The sequence below is a fragment of the Arachis hypogaea genome, chromosome 12 (assembly GCF_003086295.3).
Source record: "Arachis hypogaea cultivar Tifrunner chromosome 12, arahy.Tifrunner.gnm2.J5K5, whole genome shotgun sequence".
Classification (NCBI taxonomy): domain Eukaryota; kingdom Viridiplantae; phylum Streptophyta; class Magnoliopsida; order Fabales; family Fabaceae; genus Arachis; species Arachis hypogaea.
In genome coordinates this window covers 92,203,275-92,215,450 of record NC_092047.1, presented here as the reverse complement: position 1 = coordinate 92,215,450, position 12,176 = coordinate 92,203,275, and the positions used below count along the sequence as shown (strand labels likewise).

General features: G+C 34.9%; 1 protein-coding gene and 1 pseudogene across 8 annotated transcripts; one reads left to right on the top strand and one right to left on the bottom strand.

Annotated features, from left to right (window-relative positions):
* Positions 1-338: 338 nt before the first annotated feature.
* Positions 339-2,457, bottom strand: LOC112730254 (uncharacterized; annotated as a pseudogene).
* A 1,775-nt stretch (positions 2,458-4,232) lies between these two features.
* On the top strand, positions 4,233-11,012 carry LOC112727711 (uncharacterized). Of its 8 annotated transcripts, none has more exons than XM_072209479.1 (10): positions 4,235-4,565; positions 5,805-6,066; positions 7,005-7,119; positions 8,354-8,442; positions 9,053-9,124; positions 9,347-9,393; positions 9,507-9,608; positions 9,807-10,018; positions 10,618-10,694; positions 10,802-11,012. In XM_072209479.1, exons 2-4 carry the CDS (start codon positions 5,833-5,835, stop codon positions 8,425-8,427), a joined length of 423 nt encoding a protein of 140 aa, XP_072065580.1. In that variant the 5' UTR covers positions 4,235-4,565; positions 5,805-5,832; the 3' UTR covers positions 8,428-8,442; positions 9,053-9,124; positions 9,347-9,393; positions 9,507-9,608; positions 9,807-10,018; positions 10,618-10,694; positions 10,802-11,012. The 8 variants fall into 8 exon arrangements, with proteins under 8 accessions (XP_025633361.1, XP_072065580.1, XP_072065578.1 ...); XM_072209477.1 differs by having other exon boundaries at positions 9,807-10,317; XM_072209478.1 differs by lacking the exon at positions 9,053-9,124 and having other exon boundaries at positions 9,807-10,317.
* Positions 11,013-12,176: the final 1,164 nt, after the last annotated feature.

The window sequence follows — 12,176 nt, the reverse complement described above, 5'->3', positions numbered from 1 at the left end:
GCGACAGATGTTAGTGAATTAGTAAATGATCCTGCATTAACTTCTCTTGAACCTAATAGAAAACCATGTCTTTTATAGTCTCTCATCAGATATGTGGCTATTTGAGCACTCAAACACAATGTCTTTTGCTACTCTTTCCTTTTTCTAATTTCAGTTGTCATGTGTTACCCAATTAATTAGGTTAATTGTGTTAATCTAAATGTTTGAAGAATCCTTCAATATCAACTATCAAGCCTTTTGCGCTCTCAAATCAAAACCAATTTTTTCAAAGAACACTTCTTAAATTAAAAGGCTTTCTTATTTTATATAGTTCTTACTTCTTACAATGACTGAATTGATTTGTCGTTTTAAACTTTACTTCCTTCCTTGTTCCTTCACAATCCCATGAAGTATCTAAAGATCCAAATATTGAGAGTTGAATTCTCTAACAACTTATGCTGTGCACTTTTTTCTTTCCAACTATTGCAGCTATTTGAGTTAGAAAGTTGGAGAATCCACATGATTGACAGCTACTATTTTACATTTGCATTGTTCTCTCTTTAGAAAGAATGCCGGAAACCTCTTCTAATCTTCCTACGAAACGGCCGGCATGCCTCAATGCTGAGGTCAACAGCTGCCTCAAGTGCCATGAAGATGGCAGCATCCTCCACGCACGTAACGTGTCGCAATGCCAGCTGGACTAACGGTTTACTTCGTTTCCCTTCCCCTTGAACTCTACAGCTCATGACAAAGCCTCCGCCTACCGGAGTCAGCGCACCAAAGTCCCCACTGCTCTGTGGACTAGGTACTGGATTTGCTGAGGCGTTTGCAGTCCGCATGTGTCTTTCAGTGTCTATGAAAAACTCACCACCCTTTTCAGCACTTAAAAATATTTCTGACATGAGAAGTTCACCGCCTTCCCGAGCCTCAGATAGGACATGGAATCTAAAGCAGACAGAGTCTCGGAGGCCGCGTTCGCGCCAAGCTTCAAGCTTTCCCCACGGCTGCCAGCTCTCTGGTCTACAAGCGTCCGGACGAACAATTAACCAAGCTCCTGGGTTGGACCTTGCAACCCAATCACAACCTGAAGATGGAACAAAGGGAGTTGTTATGAAGGCTGCAGCTACAGCTGAGCCAGATAGATCATGTATCTTCACCTTCCACCCTTTTCTCTCTCCCTCTCGATCTCCAAGTCGGAAATTGTAGAACCACACCAATAATTGCTCAATGGATCAATCTGGGAAATCCTGTTATTTCATAACTATCAAAGACTTTATTAACAACAGAACAAATTTACTGAAATCTGAACATTTTGTAGATTCAGATCCAACAGACAGAAATAGTGAAGCTAACACACTACAGTTTCCAATTAAGACTATTCGATTTGGGAGAAAGATTTTATTCATTAGCAAAAATTTTGGGCTTTAAGTTCTTATGTAACATATAGTTCTTTTCTTTTTTGGGGAGATTTGTAAATTAAAACCTTCCATATTCAGTGGTAATTTTATAATAACATGTTAATTAATGAATAACCATTTATGATGCAACAAACTAGACTTTCAATTCATGCAGACACCTGAAGCAATATTTATTTGGGGCCGAGATTTGGTGGGATATGGCTCTCTGAAAACATGATATTCAGTATGATTTTGTAAAAGGGATGCATTTCATTTGACGAATTGTCATTAGTGCCTAAAGAAGTGAAAGATAAATCATAAATGAATTTAAAATTTTCAGTTCACCTGTCCTTAGTAAACTTGACAGTTGACACTGAAGATTGGCTGCTTGATGGACCCTTGCAGTTGAACTATCTAAGGACTCAATGTGGTAACATCTTCAAACTGGAATACGTATCGAGCGTCGGGATCTAGCTTAACTCTTACGTGTAGCTCGGCAACTGGCCATCCGTTCTCTGGTTTTCTCTTCCCAATACCTATCCACCCACTAAAAAGAGTCAGTGGCTTTCCTTCGCGCCACTCAGGGCCTACCTGTATTTTAAAAATCCCAATTTGCTGCCTTTTGATGCCAACTCCACAATGGGAGCCCTTCCTACCTGAGAAAATAACAATCTCCAAACCAGCATGAGTATTATAGAAACAACAGGGAGCCAACAATGCTTTTAGATCAGATTCCTCAAGGTAAAAGCTAGTAGCAACATTCTCGACTTCAAGTATAGCTTCGGTAGAGGATATCAAGGGGACTAATTATGTTTGAACAGGAAAACCCCGGAGCCGTATCTCACAAACAAAAGGAGAAGGTGGCTTTTGAGTTCTAGATCTTCCGCTGCTTCCCTCAATTCCGGCACATCGTAGCCCAAGAGAGCCTATTGATAACCTAATGAAGGCCTGAGGATCCATATTTGTCACAATCTTCCCCCCATTGGATACAAACAACTACTTTCTAAGAGCTCAATGTCTGCGAAATATGTGAATTAAATGATAATCAAATTCCGAATAAATAGAAAGCAGAGAATTTGGCTTTAAACAATTTCCATTAGACATGACTATAAGTTTGAGACATAACAGAAAGTAAAAATTTGATTAATTTACAAAACTAATTTGGCTAACATTTACTCATGTTACACAAAGAAAACAAACTTTACTTAGATCTTGAGATTCTATTATACAATCAAATTCTTGATGACTTGGTCACGAAGGTTTATGCGTTACGAAGGTGAATAGTAGTTGAAGGTTATAAGCTATTAGAACTAAAGGAGGAAAAAGGAAAAAGACAGATAAACAAGAGCTTTCGGTAACATTAGAGGAAAATCCCAATGTCGCCAAGCACTAGAGGATATGAATTGAAGATCAACAACTGCAATTTTTGTTGTTCTGTTGAATAAGTAGCTGCTAATATCAGATAAAAATGTAGTTAATTCACGCCTTGGGTGCATGCAGCAACCCATTGGCCAGGGACAAACCCTTAAATGGAGCTCCGATTCGCAACGGATTAGTCATTGACCTGCCGGGTTTGAGGATACCGTGGGAAACCAAAAAAAATTCACGCCAACCGTGATCATTAAAAATCTGATATTATTTCAAATTATATCTATCTTTGTGTTGCAATTGCAGTTATGATGTTGAAAGGGCAAACTTAAATAAGCATGACCTCTTATCAGCTTTGCATTTTGATCCATGATACAACTCTCCGATTCAAGTATGTATTCGAACTTGTAAAAGGCTCACTCCTTGCTGACAAAGATATCAGCTTAAAAGCAGGAATTGGAAAAATCTTAGCCATAAGCACTAAAAAGAAAGGGAAGGGAAAATAAAAATGGGTAAAAGGATAATCAATGGTTGAGATACTTTTTGGATAACGAAATTCGTTCCGCAGGAGTACTGTAGAAGATCTCTTGTTCAGGTCATCGGTTACAAAGTTTTCACAACTTTCTTCCACTTTAAGAAAAATAAAGATCAAAACAACAATTAAATTAGAGCAATGCACACTTGGTTGACGAAAAAGGTGCTAACAGAGTCAAATTATTGATTTGGTTCAGCTAAAACCGATCTGAAAGTTAAAATCAAAAGGATTTATCTGCATATTCTTTTCAGTTCAAGAACACACTGACAAAGACAACTAAACAAGTTAGATCAAATTTGATAATTTCTAGAGAGCCTTTACACCAACCAAGTCCTTATCTAACTATGAAGAATATTACAAATAGCGGGACAGGGAATCCTCCCAACATTATTCTCTTCAAAAATTCAACAAAAAAAACATATAACTTGCACGTCAAGGGACTGTGAATTCAGAACACTTTCCAATCAGAATCACTCAACAAATCCAAGTATGAAAAAGATCCAAGTATAAACTCTCATCACAAGAAGTAGTGAAATTGTGAACATGACAAAGGGTCAAGTGAAAATTCTAACACCACCCCATAATTGCATCAATGAAATCATTAGCTTCGATTTACCTATACTGTTCAATGGCTATAAATCGAAGCTATTACATTCGATTTAGTAGGGATGACTAGTTTCGATTTACTATGGGCATAGTTGTAAAAACCGGATCGGACTGGCTGGTTCGATTGAAAAACCGGTAAACTGGATCTTTAACCGATCCAGTTGATCAATATGACTAGACAAAAAAGAGAACCGTTGAGATCTGGATTGAACCGGCCGGTTCTGATGAAAATCGGAGACCGACGGTTTTTGCTCAACCGACCGGTTTGGAAGCTTTTTTTTGTTAATTCATTTTCCAAACGACCTCGTTTTGGTTTATTTAAAAAAAAAAAAACTCAAGTCTCGTATGCGGTATACCCCCAAATCCCTGTTTCCACTTTCCACTTTCCACTTTCCACGTTCCCCAACCCTAATCCCCTAACCAGTAACCACAAAGGCTAACCCTCCCCCAGTCCCCCTCACCTCCTCACCTCACTCTGTCACTCACCGAGCCACCGCCGCCCGCCGTCGTCTTCTTCGTCTCACCGCCGGACACCCATTCTGAAGTCTGAAGGAACAGAACAGACCCGCGGCTCCGCTTCGTCCCTGTCTGTCATCACCGTCGCCGTTGCCTCGCCGTTGCCTCGCCGTTGCCGCGCCGTCGCCGTTGCCATCGTCTTGGTCTTCTGCTGTGTCAAACAGGTTAGTTGAATATGTTGTTCTCCTCTGTTCTGCACTTCTGCTCTATGACTATGATTGTTGAAAATTTGAAATTATGAAGCTGTTATGACTTATGAATAATGTTGTTATGTTATTCTATTCTGTTATGAAAACTTGAAATTTCTGGGATGAATATGTTTGTTGAAAGCTTGAAACTATGAATAATGTTGTTATGTTGATGTGTTCTGTGTTAAATATGCTTGTTGAAAACTTGAAATTAAGAAGCTGTTATGACTAATGTTGTTATGTTATTCTGTTCTGTTATGAAAACTTGAAATTTCTGGGATCAATATGCTTGTTGAAAGCTTGAGACTATGAATATGCTTGTGCTGTGAATTTAACTATTTAAGGTTGCTGTGAATTTAACACTATTTAAGCCTTTAAGGTTGCTGTCTTGCTGAATAGGGAATAGGAAATAGGGAATTTAGGATTACTATTGTTTTATACTTTTGCTACTCCATATTCTTTTAGAATGGCTTCTGAATACACCATTAGAAACACCATCTTTTCAAGAACAAGGATCAACTCCTGATGCATCAATTGGAACTCAAAAAAACAATAATAGAGCAAAAACTTGGTTGTTTTTAAAATGTTGGGGAAGAACTGAAGATATGTATTTTGAATTTTTTAAGTTTATGACTATTTTTAGTATTTTATATTTTTTATTTACGTGAAACCGGTTTTACCAGTTCAACCAGCGATTTATCAGTTGAACCAGTAAACCAGTAACCTGACCGGTTTGATCACCAGTTCGGTTCTTACAACTATGACTATGGGTATAATTTGAAACCCATCGATACGAATTACCATGTGCTAGTCAAACCAATATTTCTAACCAACCAAATTGAAGCTATCTAACTCAATTTTACACTTAACCTATTAAATCGAATATAGTAAATTCAATTTACATATAAATTGCAAATGAGACTTGTATGTAATGCTTTTTGTTTTGAGACTTTTCAGGTAATATTAATATGTGTTTGGTTTCTTTACATGTTTTACCCAGATTAAAATGAAGAAGCCAGGCATTAATAAAATTTATATTTCCAGGATGATTAAAATTTATATTTTTCTATTTATATATTTTGGTTATTTTCTTACCCGATTATACAGAAAGCAGTAACCATGGACCAAAAAAAAAATGGAAACCAAAAAACTATTTGTGAAATTTAAAGAATAACAAAAGAGGTCCATTTATCTTATCTTATTTGTAAGTGGCAGGGGAAGAAGGATAATCCAGAATTGTGAAATGGCGAAGAAGGGGAAGAAGCAGCTGATGACGTCAGCGCCATGGAGGGGCGACGACAACAACACTGAATCAGAATTCCAAGATGCTAAGCTCAAAGTCACTACCCAGCCCGGTAATGGCACTTCCACCATGCACGTTCCTCGCTCCAAGTCCAACCACCAGCATCACCACGACGGCGACGATTCCATCGAGATTGACCCTGAGCTTCGCTACAGTTTCCAGCGCAATTTTCAGGTTTACTTGTTTTCCCCCTCTTCTCCTTTCAATTTCACTAGTCAAATTTTGAACAAATCATAATGATGATGATTAAGTTAGACAATATTATTAATTTACAACTTCATTTATCTTTGTTAAGAACCTATTCGTTCAATTGTTCATGTGGCGCCTCCAAGAGAGTTGAGTTTCATGTCCTTGTCGATTACCAACCCTAGTTCATGATATTTGTTACTTTATCTTTTTAGCAATGTTAAACATAATAAGTAGCGGTTTCACTATATGTTTCTTAATTAAATAAGGGTATTCTGATAAATAATATTCAGTTCTCTCTTTGGTGTGCAAATGACTAAGGTTTCAGATATCATGAAAATGGAAAGAAAGAAGTACTAAAAATGTAAAAGCAAGTAGGGTTTATAATACTATGGTCTTTCCCTTGAAAGTTTCTCTTTGTATGTTCTTGGAGCATTTATATGATATAAAAATTAAGAATGAGGGCTTAGTGAAGCTCGAAGAGGGTGCAGGAGCCACTGAAGATAACATTATTATGAAACAGATTGTCTTTGTCAACTGTTAGCTATGTTCAATTTTATGAAGTTAGGTATTATGACTGAAATACATGAATCCCGTTGTCTAGAATCTATACATAGATACTGCTCGGCAATTTTTAATGTGGGAAAAGTTTGTATGAATCTAATGCATGCAATTCGTTCATTTTATTGTTGTGAAGTGATCGGTTCAGAGCTTCGGATTGCTCGTAATCTTCACTGCTTTGTTAACTTGGTATCATTCTCGGTATTATGTATACGAAGATGATATTCGATGTTATGCTGCCTCGTTTTATGTTTTCTTTTCTGATATTATAGAATTAAATCACTTATTTAATTGTTTCCTTCTTGCTTGTACATATAATTTTCTAGTCCCTAAGTTTGAAATATAATTCAACTCTTGTAATGCAGTTTCTGCAACGGGTTTTTAGCATCGACACTCTGGTGAAACCTCTTCCTCCTGCCAAGGCATACGATGTCTCTCGCAACTTGACCTTCTTCACCCGCATCTTCACACAATTCTTTGGTATGTTAAGAGTTAACGTACATTTATCCATAGTTGAGGATTAAATGGAAAAATAATGCATAAAATCAAAACTCTACCAATTGTTTTCAGGGTTTTTTATTAAATATAGCTCCATATCAGTTTTTCTTCCCTTTTGCTCTTCTAGCTTCAGCTTTTATGCATCCTAGTTTCCCTTAACAGCTTAACTTGAACCTTTTTCTTTATGATAGGCCCTTAGGCTTTAGTTGTAAAGATCGCTTTTAGAAGGGGAAAGGGGCTTGCTAAGAATAGTACCGTGTCAATTTGTGCAGGTAAAGTGTATGACTCTGTACTAGAATGAGAAGGGATGTCTGTGATATATAGGAGTCAGGAAGGACACAGGAGAGAACCCTTGTCATTTTGTATTTCCATTTTTTTTTCCCTTCTGCCTTAATTGCCTTGAAGTCATCTCATCTCTTCTTCAGTGCTAAACTTTACTTTATAGTTTATATGTATACTCTCAATTATGCTTAGATGGATGGGTTCTCACTCGGAAATAGGCATAATTAGGAATGATTGCATTAGAGAGAGAGTTGGGGTAATGCCAACCATAGATATAGAGAACATGATAGAATCTTGTATTATACTACAGAGGGTAGTATTGTAGCTAGCGGAAAAGGAAGACCTATAAATTTTTGGAGGAAATTATTAAAAGTAATTAAGTATAAATAGTTTAAACGCATATATGATTTATGATAAAGCACTGATGTATTGTTTGATCCATGTAGTTGACTTTATCTAATGGGATAACTCTTGATTATTGTAAACATGTTATTGTTGTTGCATCTTAATTATATATAATTTAAATTGATTAGGTGAGATTTTTGTGTCATATTTAGCATTTGACAATAGTAGTGTTTTAATAGCCAAAAATCAAAGAGTACTGATATTATAGAGTAGCTGAATAGGGGTTGCCATAAAACCTACAAATGACATGATACAATCTATTCGAAACTCTCTAATGATTACAAGTATGCCAATATTATAGACAGCAATGGATAATATCATGATATGTGTAGAGTTCATGGTGAACTGAGGTCTATAGTATCATTGTCAAAATCAAAATTACTGGTGACAATCCTGCTCTGTTATCTGGATTAGTATACTTTGGTTATCTTGCACATTAAGTATTTGTTAACTGGGTAGAAGAAATACCCATAAAACCTGAGATTTTGATCCCTTTTGTTAATATGGTTGTCACTTAATAAACTTGCAGATCCTGAAGGTATTGCAAATGCCCAGAAATCATTGGGCATAGGACGGGAAGAGAAAGCTCGCAATGTTCGCTGAAGAACTCTTATCAATGTTATGTTTGTTAATATTTTGAAAAAGAATTTTACATTCTAGATAATATTTTAAATTCTAAATTTCATATTTTGAAAAAGAATTTTACATTCTAGTCCTCTTTGATGCTTGTTTGCATTTTTTTCTGGTCCCCTTTTTTTTATAACTATTTTGTTCTTCTTTCAGAGGAACTTTTCATTTTTTGGTTACTAATAGGATTCAATCTTCATTAAGTTCATAGTACTGTACACCTCATAGTTTAAAGTGTAAAAGTACAGAACAATTTGTGCTCAGTGTACAATTATAATTTAATTGGACACTCAAACATGGTAACCGTGTTAGAAATATTTGATATAAAATGTGTTCATTATAAGGTGTAATTAATAGTGTAACTAAGGAGTGGAAAAATTGGATGATTTTATAGAAACAGAGGAAAGTGAAATAAAGAGGGAAGGAATGAGGAAGAGAGTGAGTCACATGGGGTGGGGTAGCTTATAGTCTTTGATTGTAAAATTTTTCTTAATAGTTAATTTATAAAATTTAAATATGAGCTAAGATTTTTGGAAGCTTAATAGTCTTTGATTTTGATGTCTAACTACTCAAGAGTTTAATTTGCTTAAACTGTTTTCAGGAGGATCAATAATAACAGTCTTAATGGTGAATTGCCAGAATCATTGGCTAATATGACACAACTTGCTTTTCTGTAATATTCATTGAACTTTTTCTTTTGTTTCTTTTTGTGTATTAATAATTCTGTTTTTGAAGTTTTCTCTTATTCTAATTATGGTTATCTGGTTTTTGTGATTATCAATTTCAATGACTTGTCCTACAACAACATCAGTGGCCCTATACCAAGAATTTTAGCTAAATCCTTCAAGTAATAAATCTCTTTTCCTTGATTATATGGTGCATTTGTTTCTAATAGGCTTCAAGAAACCAAAAATTCAGTATTAACACAAGAGAATGTTAAAGGTACTTTCCAATTAGCATCATAGTTAGCATTTTCTTCTTCTTCTTTAATTGAGTACTATAATAGTTTCTTCAATTCATGTACAGCTTAATGTTGAATGCTTTTTATGTTTCAGACCGGCACAAAGAAGAGTTTTGCCTCATGTCATCAATTTCACTTGGCTAATTACTTCTTGGAGGACATGGATGATGTTCATTCTACTCTCAATTTCATTGAGGTACCAGCAAACAAATTTGTCTCAAAATCATCAGTTTCAAAATAGCTATGCCATTCACATGATTTCGATTTTTCAGTGTGTGGACTAGAAATTTTGGTTTCATTGAAAAACTAATAGCATGATGCAAAAGCAAATATCTAGATCTGGTTCAATAATTGAAGATTCTTACCAATAATTAATGTTTGAAATGTTCAATAGGAAGGGAATCAAATAAGAACCAAGGAGAGTTGTGGCAAATGCAGGGTTGGATTCAAGAACCCTATGAAGGAAGCAAGAAATGGAATATCTACATGCAAGAAGCTGCTAAAGGTGTTGAATATTCTGAAAGATAGGCTTGCCTTTTTTTTTTCGTGTCTATAAGACACTAATCAATCCAGCTTTTGTTGTTCGAAACTATTGAGCATGAGGAGGTATTAATTTAAATTTATTCTAATCTTAAATCTTAATTAGTATTCTTATAATATAATATAGTTTTTTGTATGCTAATTTACTACTTACTTTAATTTGTGCAGTTCTTGGAGGTAGTTCGGATAGAGGGTCATGCATTTTCCCTTATAATATAATATAGCCAATATACTTCTTTTTTGTCTTATTTTTTTTTTATATTTTTTATGTAAGTGATTCTTATTTTAACTTTCTATTATGCAATTTGATTTGGCAGCTTTGCTGTGGGGTTGATGAAAATGCAATTTGGGCTTGTGCTCAATTGGTATTTGCACCTACTGATGAATCATTTGCTAATGATGCTCTTCTACTCCCTTCTAGATTTCGTGTTATACCATTGGATCCTAAAACAGTTCATTGACAATACTTTTCTTGCATAGTTTTATGATAATTTGATATCTTGATTTGAACAGAGCATGCTAATTAGTTTGCACTAGTCACATGTTAATGTGTCACTTGCACAATGTTTATTATTATGCATTTTTCGGCATATAAATAATTTCATCTATTTGCCTTTTAATGATAAGTCAAATGCTAATGCATAATCCTCCTACATCTATTTCAGCACTAATCACATGTAAATGCAACTGATTTGTGATCTGAAACCCTTGAAAATGAGTTCGAACAACATGCATCTCTGAGGTTTGTACTTGTACCTTTTTCAATTTTAATGTTAATTATTCTTAGCCTTTTGTATTTGTTTCTTTATTGTTTTTCAGTAGCTGAAATAGAAAATATGTAATCTGCAGATTCAAAAAAGAATAGAAGAAAATCAGAAATGGTTAGTACTGGTTTGGACACTAGTTCACTTGAGATATATATTTATGTACATAGTGTTCTCTAATTATTATATGTTTAATACATGTTATTTTTAATATTTTGTTGTTGTAATTAATGTGATTGAAAAATAATGGTAATGTATTATATTGATGATGTTTTAAAGTATTTCTTTTGTTTAAATATGTAATATTTTAATTTTTTTTTACATTTTTAATGTCTTGCTTAAGTATTTCTTTTAAATAGTAAATGATTAGTATAATGTGATTCTAACATCCAGATTAATATTTTAAGAATAATATTGACAGGTTTGTGGAGGTTTGAAACCCCCACAGCATAGCTGTTTTTTTTAAAATGGAAAATTTCTTTTGTGGGGGTTTTGAACCGCCACAAACATTAACCAAAAACTGCTACAAAATGCTAGCACAAAACCCCATAAAAGGGATAGAAAACCGCCACTAAATGACATTGTGGGAGTTGTGAAAAATTGACACAAAGGAACTCATGGCACCTCAAATTTTGGGAGTTTTTAAAACTGTCACAATTCTTTTTGTGGGGCTTTGAAACCTCCACAAATAGAAAAAAAAAAAAAACCTTATAGTGGAAGAAGGACTGTAAATTCACCCCGATCTCGAGCTTCTTGAATATTTAGATGTTGATGGATGTTCAAGTTTGATAAACATTGTTCCTTCTTCTATTACCTTTTGCCATCTGACCTATCTTGAGGTAGCAAATTGCAATAACATGATAAACTTACTTTCTCCTCATACAGACCGTAATGAAGGTAAAACAATGTGATTCACTTGAGGAAATATTGTCCAAAGAGGGAGAGGAGATAACAAATGACATTGCATTTTTCTCCTTGCAAACTTTGGAGTTGGATTCTTTACCAAGACTGGTTTTGCTCACAAAAGTGCTTCCTAAAATTCCCATTGTTGAGGAAAGTAGTGGTCAGAGAATGTGCTGGCATGAAGGACTTTTCAGACAGGGTGAGCACACCAAAGCTTCGAAAAGTGCTAACAGCAGAGAATAGTAAAGAATTTTATTGGAAGGGTGACTTGAATGGCACCATAAATCACATGTTTGAAAATAAGGTATGTTTTTATTTTACTAATTGGGCTTGCTTTATTTTTTCTAAATTTGATGAAGATAGCCAACTTTGTTGTATAGTACCTGTGCCTTCAAAAAGAAACGAGAATTCAAGGCTACCTATTATATTACTTATCCCTTTTTTGCCAAAACAAAAGAAAAATGAAAACAATAAAGTCAGGGTATAAATCCTTGTTCTAAATCACATTGCCATGCCTTGAAAAAAAAATCTTATTAACATGGAAAAATATATGGAAC